Consider the following 19,845-nt stretch of genomic DNA (forward strand, 5'->3'; position numbering starts at 1 on the left):
CTTAGTTACCTACTTGAACAGCTTCAACTGGACTGTGTTTGCTGTCTCGCTCCTCACACCCGACCACCTTGGGGGAAAGGGGGGTTGGCGTTGGTGCAGCCCACCAATGGTCGCGCACTCGCCCTGTTCAACCGGTGAGCTTAATGACGGCAGGCGTCTGCAAGGCCACCCTGACGTCAAAAAGTCACTCGCTGGATGCCGCAGGCGACTGGCCTTCGGAGCTGCGCCGCTTCTCGCGCTCGAGTGTCGCGCTGTCCACTCCTCATCCGGCGACGGCAAAAGGCGCTGAAGCTTGCATACAACCAGAGACAGGCCCAGGAAGCTGGAAGTCAGAAATCCCACGACCCGAGCCAGGCGAAGAAAATAGCGAAAGGCCTCCAGGACCGAGGCAAACTGCACGGAAGACGGCTGTGTACGGTATGAAAGGGGGGTTGGATGAAGTGCCCCTCGAATCGGGCTTGGCATGCGGGTGTCCCGCTGCCGGTCAAGCCCGAGCATGCTGTTGCCTGTATCTCTGTGCAATATCCGTAATTTCGTGCTTGCACCAACCGAGGGACAGGCAGGACCGACCTTCTCACGGGTCTGCTGTTGCCCTGCAGTGCCGGAAGAGGAAAACAGGTCCTGGCCGTGCCTGCCTCATCCAGTGAGTAGTGAAGTGTAGTCGAAAAGGTCTAAGTGGGGCCAGTCGTTCAATTGTTGCTTGGTGTGTGGGGCCCGTCGGGACTCGCTCACAAGCGGCAACAACCCCGGGTCGCGAACCCGCTTGCGCATCGAGAGTGGGCCAAAGTGGAGTCAACGGGCGGATTAAGGAATACACAGTGGTGAATTACTGTAACTTACAGAGTATTCTGCCTGTACACGTCAAGAAGGAGGAAGAAGTCATTTGCTGCACGGCAGGAGCTTGGCACATAACCCAGGTAAATTACACACTAGATTTCCCCACCATCCCGCAACCTTCGAGGCCGCATTCGCTGCAATGCTCCGTACTGTACGGAATACAGCAGTTCTCACACCAGGCCCCAACCACGCCAACCTCTGATCGTGGAAAGTGCAGACTGGGCAGGGCTGCCTCGGGACCAGCACCACGGTTTTGGCCTCTGGTAGTTTCCAGGAAGCCATCCATTTCCCAACTCCGCATCTCCGCGCCTTCTCCCGCACCCAGGTTTGCCAAGACCTCGAAAGAGCCGCTTGCAGATCCTATACTTCCCAGAACAGGTCGCATCCGAAACCTGCGAGGGCCCGGATCCGCTCTCCAGTCTGAGCGACTCCAAAGTGGCTTGATGCCCGGGCACCGGTTGCAGCCTGTATCTCGTTTTGCCCCTTACTTTTCTTCCCTGTTTATTTTATTTTATTTTATTTATTTTTACCGGTCGTCATTGTGGTCGGTAGACGACCTTCGGGGATACTGGGCAGCTGTCGTCGGCGACATCATGGCCTGCCCATGCAAGACCCAACGGCGGCCTCCCCTGGCGTACTGACTGACAGGTGGTGAGAGGGTGAAACAACGCTGCTCGACCCCAGAGAACCCCATGGTTCGTCTGCCGACGTTACCCTAGAGAGACCATTTTCACAGTAGTTCGCCAAAAGAGAGCTGGGGGGTGGCGAGATGAGGTGTCACATGGTACAAGATCTGGGGACCGCAGCAAGATGTGGGCGAGTGTGGTGAAGAGATGCGCAGTGGACGCCCTGAGGCGTCCGTTGTGTTGCAGTCGACTTGCGCCTCAGCGGCCGCGGCAGCGATCCGGCAGCCGATGAGGGCTTGCATGCTGGTGCTGGCAGACAGACAGCCAGCACGACAGACAAACAGTGCGTGATACTGCTTGGCCTGCCGCAGAAACCGATCGTTGGGATCGCGGCCGGGACAGCAGCATCGCGCCCGCGCCCTGGACCACGAGCAGCCTTGTACTCCACTGCTTGCGTCCGCCTGCCGTCACCGGCCTGGCGACTGGAGGCGCTGCCAGCAACGGGCCGATCCGATCTTGCCAGCCGGCGAACCAGAGGTTGACCTCACCCGACTTGTCCTGCATCCGACCTGCGTCCATCGAATTCGACAGCGGGCTTGGAACAGGAGACACGGGGATCGCTGCCTGCCACGATGGCTGGGGCCACAGCCGCGCGTCGACCGAACGAGCCTGCTGGCCTCTCCAAAGTACGTCTCAACAGCACGCCGGAAAAGCTGAAGCTTCCCGGAAAGCCCCCCTCCCCCCAGCCTCGACAGTATCGCGACTGTGCCCGTGCCTAGATGCGTCTGAAGCTCCTTAGCCAATCATCGTGGAATCTGCGCGCGAAGCCACTTGGCGTAACGGCCGAAAGAACATCGGATCTGAAACAACGGGCTTAGCTGCCTTCCTTCCGCCACAGGGAGGCTTCACGATGCCCGTGTTAAACGTCAGATTGGTGGGTGCTCGGGCGCATCGATTCGAAGCAGACGGGAGCCTGCACAAGCGACCTTTCCCGAATTGTCCGTTTTCATGCCCCTGCCGGCATTTCCACGCCAGCAGCGCATATCCTCCTGCACCCGGGCGACACGAAGACATTTCACTCCCGCTTCCTTCGAGAAGGCAGAGGACCCAATGGTACTGCGGTCCTCGACCCATCAGGTCTCTTGCTCCAGGCCATGACAGCAAGGCTCGGATAAGGGATGAGGTCATTGCCTTCTCATTGCTCACGCGAGGTGGCCAACGCAATCTGTACCGGGGCGTCAGGAGGTTGGGTGCTTGCCAGGCTCCAATTTGCACACCGGGGTGCCGGCAGTCGCCCCCGTCGTCGAAATGATCCGCCTGCTGCCAGAGCACTTTCTCTATCTAACCCTTCCAGGTTTTCCAGAGGGGGATATGGTATCATCAAGAAGCTGCAGGAGATGGCCTGCGCCCACATCGTTCAGAAAACGGTTAGCCATCCACCCGCTCACGTGTCGGGTGAAGGGCGAGCCCGCATTCTCGAGTGGGACGACTGCCGGGTGGCTTTGGCACTGGTTCCGCTGCATGGCTCTGTCGGCCGTTGCCGAAAAGATCCCGTCAGTCCTATAGGACCGACAGCTGGAGAAGCGCCGCAAGGAACGTTCAGCTCCGCTGTACCCCTGGGATCGCCTTGGACGTGGACTGCCCTGGACATGGCTTGTTCAATACCGTGAAAAGCCTCTCGCCCTTTGTGTGTCAAGCCACGACGAATCATTGCGCCTGTCTCCTTGTCCTTTCTTCCAACCTCCACCGCATTTTCGCCGGTCGAGAAGGCGACCGAGACGACATTTTCGGTTGCGGAGGCCATGGACCGTCCACTTCGAGTGGAATCTGGACTGGCTATTCATTGTCAAAGCTTGTCATAGTGCTGCAGCTACCCGTTGGTGGGCCATCCCCCGGCTAGGACGCATTCCCTTTTTTTTTTCTTTATTTTTCTTTTTCCTGTTATCAGAGCGGATATTTGTACCCTGCTTCAGGGGGCCGTGACGGCAGGGTGCTTGCATACCCAGCACATGGGGAAACGAGGACAATGATGCTGCCTATCCAGGGCTTGAGTATCAAATTTCATGCTCAACTGCTGGCTCTCGGAGGCACAGCTCTGACTTTGCTCCTTGGGAACGCGGCGGGTTGGGCAGTAGCCAGCGCGGCCATGTGATACCCGGTTTGCTTCGCCATCGAGAAAGAAGCGGCAATCATGTGTCGGCCGCTATCTCTGGGAAAACACAGGTGCCGGCTGGGGCAAGAAGCATTTGTGGCGAGTGGATCGGTTTGCTTGGCCGAGGCACTGGCCCTTACGACGACACGAATCCATTGAGCTGCAACTTCAGCGGCTCCTTGCTTTGGCTGTCCAGTGCGGTCCTTTGCCCGACACTGAGTTGGCCGAGGGGGAGTTGCTCTTCCACAAACCTGACATGGGGTGGCCTCCGGGCTGACCGATATGTACATGGGAAACGAGGCCGGGAGAGACCGCAATCTAAAGCCCTTCAGCTCTTGCCCGAACGCGCATACATACCAAAGCTCTCTCTGACAAGACCTGGATCCTTCTTACTTAAGAGACTGGGGCAATCCAACTCCCCTCCCCATTGCCTGCTCTCTCACCGTTTGCCTCGAAACCCTGCGCAACCTCGCCTGCCGCGCGGAAGCTTAAGAGGACACAAGAACCCCATATCCAGCTCGTCCATTCTCTTACACGGGCGTTTTAACACTCTTCCCCGGATATACTTCCTCCGCAAGCGCCGGACCCACGGGCAATCTGTACTACAGCTCTGTTGCCTGCTGGTCTACGAACGGGCATCGATATTCCCCCGCCACTGGTGCGCGATTCGATCCAAGCCATCGCGCCACAGACCCCGCGACGCCGTCGTCGACAGCAGCATCACGTAGGTCCAACACCTGACACTATCACGGCGTTCCTTGCATACGAAGCAGTCACGATCCGGCCGTCGTTGTCCGCAACAGTCATCCGCGGCTTCTGGAAGACGACGGAACAGTCTCGGCGAACCAGAGGGGGGCCGCTGGCCACGAAAACAAACCAATCGAGGCCCACCTCCCACGGCTTGAAAGTAAAGGGGGCAGCTGCTGCTTGCCCTGCTTGCCTACGACAGCCTGAATCTTCTTCACAGCTCCTGGAGAGAATAGAATCGAGGTAAGCGAAATTCCTGGTTGGCTTTCTTGCATCTGCATTTTGGCCCTTCCGTGTGAACGTCTTCCCAAGGCAGCCAGCCAGACAAGAGCGGGCCTCACGTCCGGACACCGGGCTTCCCTGCGGCAGCGACAGAGCCTCGAACAAATCAGAGCGATCCTCGACGCCTTGGGAACAAATACGGGGTTTGCTACCGCATGCCTGCATACACAGTACTAGCGCAGGTCAGTACGAGGCAGGGACTGGCCTGCGAGTTGGTCCACGGAAGCCGGCGAGATTTGACGCATCGGAATTTGGACCCTCGAAGGTTCGACGGCCGCTGGCGTGGAGAACCCGCACTCGGATGCCAGTGGCGTTCTGGTGATCTCCGACCTCGTCCGCACACAATGAGACGGCGGCCTAACAAGCGCCTGGGCTTACCATGGCTGATCCCTCCGATAACTACGTTCGCTCCCGCCGCCGCGAGTTTCTGCCAGAACGGGGGCCGCGCTGGAGTGGTCCGCAAGGTTCCGAGAGAGCTGGTGTTGGGTCAGCATGCTGACAACAGAAGGGGATTTGCCAGGCGAACGAGAGGCCCAGGGTGCTGTAATCTGTGTCCTTGACATGACTGGGGTCCCTCTGGAGGTCAGTTCAGCCAATCCCGTCTCTGAGACACGCCCGCCCCCCGGGTATGCACCCTCGGGCAGTTTGGAAAAGGAGAGGCAGGCCGGATCCCCCTGAGCCCTGCAACTGCAAGGCCTGCTTGCAGCGCCCCTCCTCGCCCGCCCGTCCAATCCCAGGCCCGCCGTCCTGTCGTTGCTTCGGCCGTTTCGCAGCGTTCGGCGCACCCACGGTACCTGGAGCTTGGAGCCTGCTGGCCCAGGGCGGGCAGGACAGATCGGGCCACCACGGGCCGGGATCTACAGGGCGGTTGAGCTGACCAGCAGCCTCGAGCTAACTACCTGGTATCTTACAGGAACGGGAAACACTCAGAGCGTTTCTGGCTGCCAGCAGCGACACCTCGCTCCCCGCTGGAGCAGAGGAGCGGCGCATGAATCAACAACTCCCCAAGGTACTGCTCCATTTTTCCTTTTGTGGTCCGCGTTTCTAGATGCCATCGCCCTGTCGAGAACAGCAACAACGACTTAGTGGCGAGGAGGGGAGGCCTTGAGCCATTTTGCTGGCAAACCGAAAGCGTATAAATACGGGGCCTCCGTCTTTCGCAACGCATAACTAGCGGCGGCGGCAGCGGCAAACGACAAACGAAAGACGGGCCCCTGCAGAGGGTGCGGGCAGCTCCAGGTCAGTGACAACCTCCACAGCCACTCACCACAATTACCATCCCTGCAAGATTTGCACATCCATTGTTTCTCGTCATCTTTGTCTTCTTGCCCTCGGCCGGACAACAAGGCTGCCGACAGTCTCCGCGGTTCGATAACCATTGCTTTTTCTCATTTACATGATTTCACTCGATCTGCTGTTGCAATGTCCTCTCAGGGGACGACGAGGCCTACCCAGCCTGCTGCTGCTGCTGCTGCTGCTGCTGCTACGCGCAGAGGTGCAGCTTGCTGCGGACTCATCGAAATGGCCTCGATTCCAGGGCGCCGAGCTCGCTGATGCGTTGTGGTCGAGCCCCGAAGCACAGCCAATGTCAGCCGCCGGAGCCCCCCTCATTCATTGTTTGGAAAATCAAGAAAAAAAAAAAGGAAAAAAAAAAAAAAAAAAAAGAAAAAAAAATGGGGGCAGTCCCAAGTAGTGGCCGAACGGGGAGCACATCCTCAACGTCGAGCAAACCGGCCCAGATAACCCAAGGTTGCATCCCGAATGCAAAGCTGCAGAACCCAGCGACCGCTACTGCTGCTTTCGTTGTGAATGCTTGCCTTCTGGCCTCACGCTCGTGGCCGGCTCCAAGTGGCACGCATGTATGGATTCAGTACCCCTGCAGGTGCAGCGGTACCTGGTTGTACTGGATGTACATTCATACATACAGATGCGCCTCCATGGACGCTGGCCCGCGAGTGTCCCAGGCTGCCCCGTTCAAGGCAGAGAGGCAGTGAGCCACAAGTCGCGCGCAGCCGGCCGGTATCAGAGCAGCAAAACGGCAGCGGCAGAGCAAACAGCATAATTTTTTCTTATTATTATTATTTCCTACGCCTCGCCCGCTGGCCTTTCCGTCCCATTCAACAGCCCCTCTCTTTTCATTCGCCTCGCCCCCGCTGCTCTTTCTGCTCGCGCTTTTCTTTCCTTTTGCGCGCCTCTCAGCCATCCACTCTCCTGGGCCCCTCAAGGCACGCTGATGAGGCCGGTCACCGGTCTGCAGCCCGTCACTAAATTGCGCGCAACAGGTTTCATTTTCACCGCCGTACCGCCGCTCGCCGGTCTCTCCTCGGCACGCCGCCGGAAAATGCCCCCCGTCCAGCGTCCCTCGGCTTAAGAGGACATAACCCTTTCGGCGGCAGCCGCATCTTTCCTTGCTCCTCTGGGAGGGGGCAAGGGACGACACCCTGCGGCCTTTGCAACCCTGCTACGACGCTTTGACAGCGGGAGAAAAAAACAAGGATAGAAGTCGGCTGGAGAAGTGAGAACATGGCCAGATTGCTCTAACAGGTGCGTTGTTTATAGCAGGATTTCGTCGAGCCCTCGCCGCCCTCTGGCCCCGGGCTGGACTACCTCGATATACCGGCGCCGACTGACATGTGGTGCGTATGCTCCTGTTTTTCCTCTCATTGGTTTCTTTGTCCAGTACAGTACCCGAGCACCCTGGAGATCAACCGGGGTCGTTTAGATGCCTGCTTTCCATCCGCACTTACACCGTTTTAATTCCCTGCATTGGGCCCTGGAACAGGGCCCTCCCACCTCCTCCCTCCCCCCTTCTGGGGCACACCCTCTTCCTCGCCACGAGATCCCAGATCTGTGTGCAAGTGCAAAACATCCCGGCAAGCGGCCGCTTTATACTTTATTTTTCCTCTATGCCCCCCGTCTCCTAAGGTCCGCCGCAGCCTCCTGCGAGCAATTGCGCTCTTCTTTTTCGTGGTGCGTCGACACTCCTGCTGCCGTTGTTTTCCTGGCTTCTTCCTGGCGATCGCAGCGGCTTGTGAGACATGGGTGGTGCTTGGTCCGGCGTGGTGCGTGCTACCGAGGATCGACCGCCAGTGAGCCTGGCTCCCGCGCCGTTGCCGCATGCGCCATGCTCGCTCTTCCGATTGCTCCTCAAGACTGCTGCTGCGGACCACCCCCCTCCCCTGCAAAACACCTGTGCACCGGTATGACGGGTGCCTCCCACCCCCCGGTCCGACCGCCAGCACTTGGCGTTGCACAGGAAGAGCAGTTGGAAGCACAGGGTGTTGGAAGAGGAGCACTGGGGCGTGGTCAAAAATTATAAAATTATACAGATTACACGCCCCTCCGCATGCACACGCACACACCCCCCCTACTTCCCTTCCTTTTCGCACCTCGATCCGCCCCCCTCCCCACTCCGCGCAAAGCGCTGGAGCATGGGCTAGTTGCTGACCCGGATGATGCGCCGACAGCTTTACTCAGGGCTCTACCACGTCCCTATCGACAATAGAAACGCCGGCCCAGCCTGCCTCATATCTAAGCCTGATCCCACCGGTCCCTCAGCCGCCCGTGACCCCCTACTCCCCCGAGGGAGGCCACTTTTATACTCCCGCTCCCCCCGTCTTCCCCGGCCTCGACGTTAGGCCTCGACTGGGCTCTCAGTAGGTGGCACTTGTTAAGACACACAACTTGCTTGTCGTAATGATCTCTCTGTCCCATGGCGCACCCGTTCCTCCCAGCTGCTTACAGCCATAGCAGTAGCACGGCCGGCCAGGGCATGGCACATGCCCATCGGTCGACGACATTGCCGCACCCAGGAACCCATCTGAGCGCGCGAGAGCTCTACTCCTCCGCGACGCCGGCGTTCAGGAGACCGGACCACCACATCCCGCGGTCTCCGCCCTTCTCGAGCATACGACGCCACAACCCGCTCTCGCCGACCAGCAGCCCGGCCGGGTACGGATCGCTCAAGATGGACGCGGGCTACCCGGGGTCCAAGAACCAACAAAACATCCCGCCAATGCTCTCGATGACGTCGCTCGGCCACCTCTCGTATGGCGACGCGGCGGCGACCTCCATCAAGGTGGACATCAACGGCGTCATCGACAAGGGCTTCTTCGTGGCCGACAACGAGTGGACGTGCTACCGGCGCAACTACTTCTCGTGCGTCTGCTCTTTCTCGCTGACGCCCCTGATGCACAACACGCCCATCCACTTCCTGCCCACGGGCGCCACGCAGGCGTACAACGTGTACGAGTTCGCCATGTGCATCTCGGCCGTCGTGTCGGACAACGACAGCCACACGATCGACCTGGTCCAGCACACGCCGAAGCGGGACAAGGGGCCGATCGCCAAGCCCGAGAAGGTGCGGCTGTCGCCCAAGCCGCCGCAGGCCAGCCACCACCCGCTGACGAGCCTGTACGCGAGCCCGGACGGCAGCCTGGGGTCGTCGAGGTACGAGCAAGGGTTCGGGCAGCCGCAGCAGAGCTCGGCGCCGACCGAGTACACGTTTGAGCGCATCCAGTTCAAGCAGGCGACGGCCAACAACGGGAAGAGGAGGGCGGCGCAGCAGTACTACCACCTTATCGTCGAGCTCTGGGCCAACGTGGGCCAGCCAGGGGGCGCAGACCAGTGGGTCAAGGTGGCGTACCGCAAATCGGCAAAGATGATTGTGCGCGGCCGCTCCCCCGGCCACTACCAGTCGGAGAGGAGAGGAAGCACGAGCAGCGGGCCTGGCGGCTCCGGCGGCGGGAGCATCGGCGGGGGCGGATACGCGGGCATGCTCGGGCCGAGCGAGTACTCGACCGGCTCGTCGATGCTGGGCGGCGGCGGCGGCGGCGGCGGGTACGGGCAGCAACACTACGACCCGCGCTCCGGCGGCGGCTACGGCGGCACGCGGCACCACCACGAGCTGACGATGGAGCCCATGATCTCGGCCGAGGACGTCAAGGCGATCACGGACACCAAGGGCTACCAGTACTACCCGGCGACGCTCTACGAGGGCGAGCAGGACCCGCGGCACCAGCAGCAGCAGGTCGAGCTCTTCTCGCACCACCACGGCCGCCCCGACGTGTCCTCGGAGAGCGCTGGCGGCGGCGGCGGCGGCGGCGGCACCACGGCGAGCTCGATGAGCGGCGCCGCCTTCGACCCCACCAAGGTCAAGTCGGAGCTTGAGAACGGGCTGCCGAGCCTGTTCTACCCGGCCGGGCCGTACTACTCGCAGCGCTGCGGCCGGTTCGAGGGCAAATCGACCTCGGCCGGCCAGTACCCGGCCCTGATCCCGCCGCCGTCCGGCACCACGACGATGAGCATGACCTGACCTGACGAGTCCCGACCCCCCGACCGAACGGAAAACGAAAACGAACAGCGCCGCGCGCGCCGCCGCCTTGTCATTTCATCCAAGTTACCAGCCACGACGATTACAAATGTTTGTCAGTTTCAACCTACCGGACCACACCAACACGACGTCTTCACATCTGCGATGCATTTACGACTAGGACAGGCACTGAGTGGGGAACAAAAAGAACGGATTTGGGAAAAAGTCACGTCGGGGAAACACTCACTCGCACAGCACACACACAACAACGCTGAAAGGAAGCAACGGAAAAGTTTGCCACGCTCGGGCCGGGATTTGGGAACCGGGAAGCAGGAGGTGAGGGCATAGGCACTATCACGCATCTTGTCATGGCCGTCCTTTCCCCCCTTTCTTTTTATTTTCTCCCCTCTTCGTTTCTTGTTTCTCGCGTTTCGTTTCCAGCACAAACTGTACGTACAACCCCCTAGATCGGGGCGGAAGGGCTTGCAAGGGAATGGAAAAGGGAAAGGGCAAGGGCAAGGGCAAGGGAACGGGAAAGGGAATAGGACAAAGTGTTTTCTTTTCTGCTCGGCGGGAACGGCGTGTTGGCGGGAACGGGCGCGCAGGCGCAAGGGACAACAAACAAGCTTGCTTCTTCGGGAATCGAGGTGCTGGAGTTGCTTTACGATCTTTTTTTGTTTTCTCTTCAACTTTGGGACGTAGGGCGGTTTGGGAGGAAGGGAGGGGAGGCCCATTGGGATCATCAAAGTACCATCTGACGACTTGCAATTTGAGGCTGCGAGGCTCTTGCGCGATTTTCTCCAGTGCGATGTTTTCTTTCTTTCCTTTTTCTTTAATGCTGGCGGTAGGGACTGGCATCAGGAGGACCGGCACCACATGCAGCGAACGGGCTTTGGGGACTAGGGGGCACACAAAAGAATGGGATGGGACGGGGACGGAGGGATATGCTGAGGTATTTCCATTTTTTTCTCTTTAATTGCTCATGGTCTGGCCTAACTGATGTTTGTTTCTTTCCCCTCATCTCTTTCCCCCTCGTCTTCTCCTATTCCGATCCTCGGCGGCCATGGAATCACAGAATGGTGTCTTCATGGGGAAACAACTTGGAACTTGGGTCGCGCAACGAAAGATGGCATTTGCAAGGGATACCCGGTGCATCATCATTTTTCCCTCTCTTGTTGTTCTCCTTGCTAACTACCTATGTACTTTCTGCGGTCCTCTTGGTCATTGCCTCAGCTGAGGATAACTCTTCTGCACTGGCACGCGGCCTTGCCTCCCGCCTTTTTTCCTAATTTTCTCTTTTTTTCTTTATTCTTGGTCTCTTTATCTACATTCCACGTTCGTCGTGGCGGTGCGTCTTTCCCTGCTTCTCCCCGCTCCCGCATCACCTCCCGGCGCCGCAAGGGTGTTCTTCAACACTACTACGCTGCACGCCTTTCCTTCGCTACGGGACCGCTCATCTGCCGGCTCGGTGCCGAGGCGGGGCAGGCGGAAACATTCCTTCAGCGGCGTTATCCAGGGTATTTCGAGATGCGGCCGGTTCTGGGCACGGCGGATGCTGGGGGGTTGTTGGCTTGGCTCCTTCGAGGTGCATGGGGCGAAAATGGCTACGGGTATTACGGGGGATAGTTACAAGGGGAAAAGGGAGATCGATGAATGGGTAGGGCCTCCTCGATGCTTTCTTTGCCTTGAGTTTCTCCGCTTCTTTTTGCTGGATGCATTTCGTCGTAGATTCATTCTTTCGAATGAAGCCGCTTTGCGGTGGGATAATCGACCCGTCGCTGACTTTGCCTGGCCTGAGTGTGCTGCAAAGGTACTGGACAAGCGTCGCCGTGTCCGTCCGGGGGCGGCGTAACGGGAGCATTGCCCGGCGGTTGCGTCTGACTGCTTACCTCATTGCCCCCTTTTCGAACCGGATTCTGCACAGGGAGACATGGGCGCAGAGAGTCTGGTTCGGGCTGCCGGCCGCGGCGCGCTCAAGCGCCAGACGCATGGCACCTAACTACCGCAGTAACTGTTCCGAGGGGCAGTGTACACTACGGAGGAGATACAAGGCAAAACCTTGAGGATACCCCTGCAGGCCCGAGGCAGAGACTGAGCCAAGGCCGGGATAAACGAAAGGATCCAGGTATGTACGGATAACGTTATGGGGGCCAGGCAGGCGGTGTCACCGAATCTGATCTGAACATGAACTGGGCTGGGGTGCAGTGGGTCGATGGATGATCACCGCGTCAGAAGTAGATTCCCAATGCCGCCGTTACCACCGTGGGAAGGCCAGCAGTTTGGGCTCACCGGCTGTGCCCGTTTGTTGTTGAGGTGGTGGTCACCTAATTCCGCGGAAGGGCCCGTCTTGTTAGCGCTTGTATAGATACCACAATGTAACCGCTGCCTTACCGGTACTGTACCTTGATTATTGTGCGAGCAAACAACAAGCAAGTCCGGTTGGTTCCCTTGGCGCTGCACGAGGGCGCTATGGACACGGAGAAATGCAGACTGGTCTTTGTTCACGTCGCCCAGGCGGTGAGCTTGTGCGCGTCGTTGTTGAACGGTTGTAGCCTGATGGATGACTCAAGGTCCCGAGTTCCAGTTCCAATTGCGGGCGATTTTCGGCAAGCCGCGGGCAGGAATTCGGGCGAGGGTTCCATTGAGGAAGAACCGGGACGAGCGAGCTGCACTGCGCTAATGCGGTGCTCGAACGGAGAAGAAGCGGGCATTAACATCGCCGGCAGGTACCGCGCAGATTCGCTGCTACAGTATTCCGTACAATACCTGAGGTACCTACTTCGAGCCGATGCAGCTGAGGGCGGGGTGGTAAGCTGCAGCAAATCAATTTACTTCGCCCGCCAACTGCAGCGCCCAAGCAACGCACTTCTGCACTCCTACGCAATGGGGGCACACTCAAGGCCATTGCAGCGCAGCATCGTCGAAGCCGGTGTGCATGGGCCCCCCTGGACAAGACGTCAGCCACTCTGCCACACCTCTCCATACTGCAGCGCCTGGTGGCTCTTTTCTTGATTTTCCTGCTCTTAGTGTACCCGCTGGCGTCTGACCTAGTGTACACTACCACACTACGCTGGTTAGTGTACGGAGATGTGAGGTGAGCTGCCCCGGTTGTGTCACGCCGCTAATCTGCTCATCTGCCGAAGTCGCCCGGGCGGACGGGGCGGACAAGGCCACGACGCAGTATGACTTGCATGAGCGGCCTCCTGCGCCGGCCAAGCAGGGAGGTCCGCTGGCAAACACACTCGTATGACTCCTCCCCTGGCCTCTACACTAATCCGTACACTTGTACAGTACACCAGGCAGCCGAGGGGGTAACGGAGTGTGGATGAGAACCCCGCAGACGAGAAACCGCTCAGCGGCGCAGCTGGCGCGGACTTGGACTGGACGTTTGCGAGCCGAGTCCCCTCCAACCCCCCCAATGAAAGCAGTATTCCGCGTTGGCCGACGTTGGCCTTGGCCACCAGAGTGCGGGGGACCCCGCTACCACAGTAAACCAGGCAGTCACAGCTGCCCGTCTTCTGGCTCACAGCATACGCGTGCGTCAACACAGATCCGAGCAACCCAGGCCGCGCCAACGACCAAAAGGTGAGTTAATTCTCGGGATCCCCGCTGCTCACCCAGAAAAAGACGAGGAGTCAGGCATGCGCCACCTTCCTGCACGCCGGTCCTTAGCTAGTCCCGAGAGAACGGTTTGGAGGAACACAGCAGCGATCTGTACCAGGCGCCGTTCATCCGCGGGACACATGGGCATCTTCCGCGTGCCTCCTCTTGAGACACGTCGACGCGAGCGTGCCTCAAGGTAGGCAGCAGGGCGAGCAAGACCACTCTTGTCCGACCCGGTCCCGATCTCTCCGTCCCAGCCGAGCTGAGCACTGACGGCCGCCTCGGACTACGGTCCCGCGGCACATGGTTGGTTGCGGCCTGGAGAGGCAGGAGCCAGGAGGCGGGGCTGGCCGCAAGGCGTGTTTTGGCTGTTGTCCAAATAAGGTTTCGGGACTAAAACAGCCTAACGACACAGTGATCAACGCCATCCTTGCCTTCCCTCTTCCCCCCTTCCCCCCTTTCCGCCATTGACTCCACCCCACCCGGAACGCCCGGTCATTTTTCAAGTCTCTCGTTCGCCGCCAAGACAGCATCGGTAAACTAACCTCGTCCCGCCGTTGCACAACCTAAACTCGCCCTTCCCGGATCCGCACTTGCTTGCGCTAGCGCCATTCCAACCCCAACCGGTGAGAGCCTCGAACCGTAGGTACACTAAAGGACGGCGGAAGGAAGGCGACCATTCCCTAACCGAGCCTCGAGTTAACTTACGTGAGTGGCTAAACGAGCCCTTTCGAGCGCCGGGGCTGCAAGGCCCCTCAGCGGCCATCGACAGCTCGGCAACGGCAGCCACAGTTACGGCCAGCGTTTCTGCGTCCGGCGATCGTCAACGCAGCAATTCCGACTGGCTCGACTTTACAAAGTGGCGGACATACTAGATAACCAATCTCTTGTTCCGATATGGCGACCGACAACAGGATTGGTCCAGGTACTCGACAGCCCTCCGAGACATTCTAGAAGAAGCGACTCGACAGCTTCGCGTCGTCTGACGAAGCCCCGTCGTAACCACCTCAACCATCCAGCGCCGGGTTGCATGTACTGCAAGGTACTGTACATAGAGACATGCGCAGGCCGGACAATGCCTCTCGCGGCGTTTGGCCTGGCGTCCTGTCACGGCGATTCCTGCGACACCAGCCCTGCTGCTCGTGGAGTTACCCCCACGAGGCGCTGCCGATGCGCGCCAGCCAGCCCTCAACCTTTCATCTCTTGTCGTCACCCAGCCCGCAGCGCGGTTGGTTCCGTCAGTCACTGCGGCGCTCCCCACTTTTTTGCCCTTTTTCTTTTCCCCCTCTTCCCGCTCCCTTCGATTGCCTCGTCACACATCCCGCTCCTTGTACCGCGTCAGATCGGTCCCTGGCCGTGGGGTTTGCGATCGCGCGTGGCCGTGTTGCACAGCCCAGATGCGAAGACGCCACCTTCCCACCCTCCATTAGTTCATGATCATAGTGTAGTTGACGTTTGCCTGTGTCGTTCCCCCGATATTTATTTAATCAGTGTGCGTTTTTGTTGACAATGTGCAGGAAGTCAGCTGCCAAGAAGTCGTCCTGGCAGCACATCCAGGGGCCGAACAATTCCTTTTTCATGCACCGACCCGCTGCGGGCGAGGCGATGAGGAATCATGACGGCAAGGAAGCTCAGCCCGTCCAGATATGCAGTCGACTACGCAAGCAGTAGTATAACTGGCGTTGAGTGGTTCATTACGTACTCGAGCAGTTCTCCGAAGTCCGAACAAGCCACCGCCAAGCCCTGATTCCAAACTTTCCCGTCTCGAGGGCGTTGTTCTCGTCGCCGATCATTTGCCCCCTCGGCGAGCGCCGTGCCTGTCTGCCTGCCTGCCCTCGCACACCGGCCTGCAACTCCCTGCCAAGGAGGGGTGGGCAGGTGTGCGTCTGGCATGGAGGGGGAGTGGTGTGGGTGGGATGTTGTAAGACCCGGTCAGGGTCGCATCCGAGGGCTGTGGCGTTTTAAGCTCGCCGCCATCACTTTCCGCATCGGGGTGTGACTGGCGGGTCGCTTTCATGAGGCTATTCGTGGATTCCGCGGTGTACTGAATCTCTGGGCTCACTCCCTCCTGCGTGAAGCTTACGACGTCAGTTAGTCGGCAGGGCAGGGCAGGGCAAAGCCGGCGTCCGTGAGCTGGGCTTCGTGCAGTGTATGCCGCGTGTGTGCTGGGCTGCGGAACTGGCCGCCCACTTTTCTCTCCTCAACCTTTTTGCCTACTCTCTCTTTTGCACGCTACACGAGGATTCATTCCCAACCCGTATTTCGAAGTCCTTATAACCGTTGGGTCTCGTCGTCGAATCCAGCGCTGCGCTTGTTATGTCGCAGTCTTGCCTTTACCCGTGGATGGCCGCTGGTCTAGACTCGGACTGATGACTGACTGACTGACTGACTGACGGACAGACCGACCGAATCTCTTGGTCTGTCTCGAAGGGGTAGCATTCTCAGCCCTACAGCCCGCGGTGCGCAGCGCGATCTGCAACGGCCAGGTCCGTCGCTCGGTCGGATTGGTCGGCCAGGGGAAGGTCTGGTTATTGACGTTACGTTGCGTTGCGTTGCGGCTGACGAATTTTCACTCAACACCAAGTATAGGCAACCGCTGGGATATTCAGGAGTTGGGTATTTTTGTTTCCCCTTTCCTGACTGATTGACCACCAGACCAATTGACTAATTGAGCGCTCGATCGATCCATTGATCTCCGTGGTGTAGTATCGGCGGCTGCGGAAAGCGATTGCCCCTGATTGGGGCGTTTCCGGGTTTGCCTCCTGAGTGACCGACCACCAGACTTGGTTCTTTGCTTTCCACCTCCATCTCACAGACGCGAAAGGCTCAGAATGCGGTATTTTTTAGAGTCTTTAGCATCCTGGCAGCCATAGGCATAGGCGTTTCGGTTGGCCAGGTAGGGCTAACCAACAGGACAAGGCCGCGGCGAGTGGCCGGAGGCACGTACGTAGGTATCTTGTCTCGTTTCCGCTCCCTACTACTCACACCTCCTGCGAATAGAACAAACCTGGGTTGCAGTTTACCAATGGGTAATGGGTAATGGGCTCCTGCCTGCCAACGACATGGTATCTGCCCTACTACCCAACTTACCCACCTACCAATATATCTTACCTCCCCAGCTTGCTCAACCGGAGCAATTGACTCACCGTGGTTGCGTTGCGTTGGCCTTCTCGAAACGAGCGTTGCTTGTGTCGTGTCGGCTTTGCCTTTGGGGACTTGCTGCGTGAGAGGTTGGGTCTGCATGGCGGACTCGCTCGCTGCGTCGAGCCCTTGCTTGCGTAGGGCTTGTTTGGGTACAGACCGAGACTTTACTGCGTACGCAGGCCGACGCCATGCTGGATATCGTGCGGCAGAGCCGTGGGACTGTTCTTTGGCTGCTTCTGCTCTGGGCAGAGGACCCTTCTTTGGACAAGCACATGGAGTGAAAAGGGGGGGGGGGGGGGGGTGGGGAGCGGGAGATTGCCGGCTCTGTCTTGTTTGTTTGCGTTGGATATCCTGCTCCTTGTGCTGGTCAGTTTTTGCTCGGCAGGCCCTATGATACTGGTCTCGATGACTACTGACGGGGTAGGCAAACGCTCTCGGAACGGAAGCTTTCCTTCTGCTCTGCTCGGCCGGATTACCTAGGTACCCCTGAGCCTCGCCCCCGTACTTGCGAGGCCAGATGCACCAAGGACGGCATGTCCTCCGGACATTTCTGCATGTTCGAAGTGTACTAACCACTTGCAGGTGCACGAGTGGGCGTGGTTGCGGTGTTCTCGCGCGTTTGTCAACGCATAGGGTCTAGTGTAAGTGGCTTGCTTTGAACGTATGGGCGGACCAATTCCAAATGTCTCAGAACGCCGTCTCGCAGCCCTGGTTTGCATGCATTTGTACGGAATTTATTCCGTACTTATTGGCATGAGAAGCCCGGCGGCTTGCTAGAGCAGGTCATATCCTCGTTGAGGTAAGGGAGGTCGGCGAAGGCCACAGCAAGACTCTAAACAACTCAAATCTATCCAACTCAACTCAATCAAATCCAACACAAATCAACGTAAATCGGCCCCGTTGGCAATCAAATATAGCCCTGGATTTAAGTTGATTGAGTTGTCTATTTGCCAAGACCGCATATTGCCTGGCGCCTCGCAAGATGCCTCCTAGCCTAGCCTAGCCACTATAGCCACCGCCAACCGCCTTGTTTTTCCCTATCTTCTAGGCTTAGCAATGCAAACGGAGCTAATTATAAAGTCGCATCGCATTACATCGTCTTTAACCGAGCTAACCGACTGCCCTAGCAAGTGCTATAGCTATAGCTATGCCTAAGACCTCTATAGGCCCCCTAATAGCTACGTTATACGGCTATTCGAGCGTTCTAAGCGTTGCTATATAGTTGGAAGCGCTAGTTAGCACCAACCTCGAAGAACTATCTTATAGTTCTATCGCCGAATAGCCTAAGGTCGTACTATATAGTAAACAATATATCCTAGAAGACTAGCTAACTAAGAAGAGGCCCTAAAAGTCGTAGATTATAAGCTATAGGAGCTTTCTTATCGAGGCTACTAATAGCAAGCTAGGAGAACTATCTTAATATTGTAAATACTACAATAAGATCTTTAAGGCTATTACAACGAGTAGTACCGTAGCTTATCTATCTACTAAATATAACTGCTATAACGATATAAAGGAACGGCTAGTAAAGAGACTAAAGCTATTGGTCTTATCGTTATAGTAGGCTATAGCTACTAGTGCCCTAGTCGTTAAGCCAACGGCTAGTTCGATCAAAGCGTTGCTAGTTACTTAGATCGTTTATAACGACCTCCTCTTTATAGCTATTAAAGATATATACTTCTATAAGCTCCTTCGACTATTTAACTATAAGCTTTTTAAATTTGTTCTAACGTATAGCAATACGATATAGAATTAGGTAGACTAGCGATACTACGAAGAGAAGGAAGCTATTAAAAAGATATTTAAATCTATAAGGTTTATTAAATATTTTTCCTTCGATATATAGACCTTACTAAATTCGTATATACTCCTCGCTATAGTGGTCTACTTCGTAGATAGCTAGTTTAAACTATAGACAAAGCTATTATAGATAGTTTAACTCTATAGCTTATACTCTAGGATTATATAAGCTATAGAGATTACAAAGGTCCTTAACGACTTCGATCTAGCTTAGAATATTAGCTTCTTCTAGTATAACAATATCTCCTTGAATGATATATATATTGCAACGATCCTCAACTATATCTAGCCTAAGTTCCTACTATCGAGAAAGCAATAGCGACTTCGCTATCTTAGCTATATCGTCAATATTATAGCGAGAGCCTTTATTAAAGCTTATATCTAGGAATAAGAAGAGGAGGGTACTAGGCCTGTTTAGAAGCTTCACTATATCGTTCACTATATTCGCTATAGTCTACAACGTTGTAACACCTTCGTTAAGATAGCCTAGTTTAAACAAACTAAAAGCGATACAATAGACGAATTTAATATACTTTTAACCGAGCTAGAGAATATAGTTAGGCTATAGTTGGTAGTAGACAATGATACTAGGTGGAACTTAGTCTTCTTAATAATCTAATGTGCTATACGACTATAGGACTCTATAGACCTCTACTATATATAGTCTATAGCTAAAAAGGATAGGCTTCTATATAATAGTATCCTAACTAAATAGGATTAGTAAGTATTAGCTGATATTAAGGATATATTATAGCTATTCGCAATGATTACTAAGTTGTTTAAGGGCAATAGACCTACTATACCTACTATTGTTAGAACGATATACTTCCTACTTAACAAACTAAAGAAGAAGCTTAGCCTACCCTAGATAGCCACTATATTAGAGATGCTACTGCTATCTACGCTATTATATAGACTACAACGCTAAGCTAGGCGACTATAGCGGTTAGAAGACTATAAGCTTGATCTTCTACCCTCCTAGCTATCGAATATACCCTTCTTATAAGCTATAACAATTATAAGCAACGAGCTAGCTCTAAAGGCACTATTTATTTAAAATAGTATATAAATAGTGATTACGAAGCTCTAAGAATATATTAGCCTGCTCAACGACTTACTAGCGTACTAGATTATAATAATCTTATATCTTAGGTATAAGATTAGGTAGATATAAAAGCACCTTCTAGAGGATAAGTGTAAAAGCTATCTTATTGCCTTTAAATAGTATTTTTAAGAGCAATATAGCTATATAGAGCTTCTAGCTAAACTAGAGCCTTCTATTGAATGTATAGGGCAGCTAGAGAGCTAAGGAAGTAACTACTTCCTTACGTCTTCCAACTACT

At 56.2% G+C, this 19,845-nt stretch overlaps 1 protein-coding gene across 1 annotated transcript; it reads left to right on the top strand.

The window, feature by feature from the left end:
- Positions 1–8,109: 8,109 nt before the first annotated feature.
- THITE_2055949 (uncharacterized protein) lies at positions 8,110–9,958 on the top strand (the record flags this gene model as incomplete). The annotated part of the gene is made up of 2 exons (XM_003657083.1): positions 8,110–8,300; positions 8,395–9,958. Coding segments are annotated over 2 exons (1,755 nt in total), but the record flags the coding sequence as incomplete, so codon positions are not given.
- Between the last annotated feature and the right edge of the window lie 9,887 nt (positions 9,959–19,845).

This window comes from Thermothielavioides terrestris, chromosome 5, assembly GCF_000226115.1.
Source record: "Thermothielavioides terrestris NRRL 8126 chromosome 5, complete sequence".
Lineage (NCBI taxonomy): Eukaryota > Fungi > Ascomycota > Sordariomycetes > Sordariales > Chaetomiaceae > Thermothielavioides > Thermothielavioides terrestris.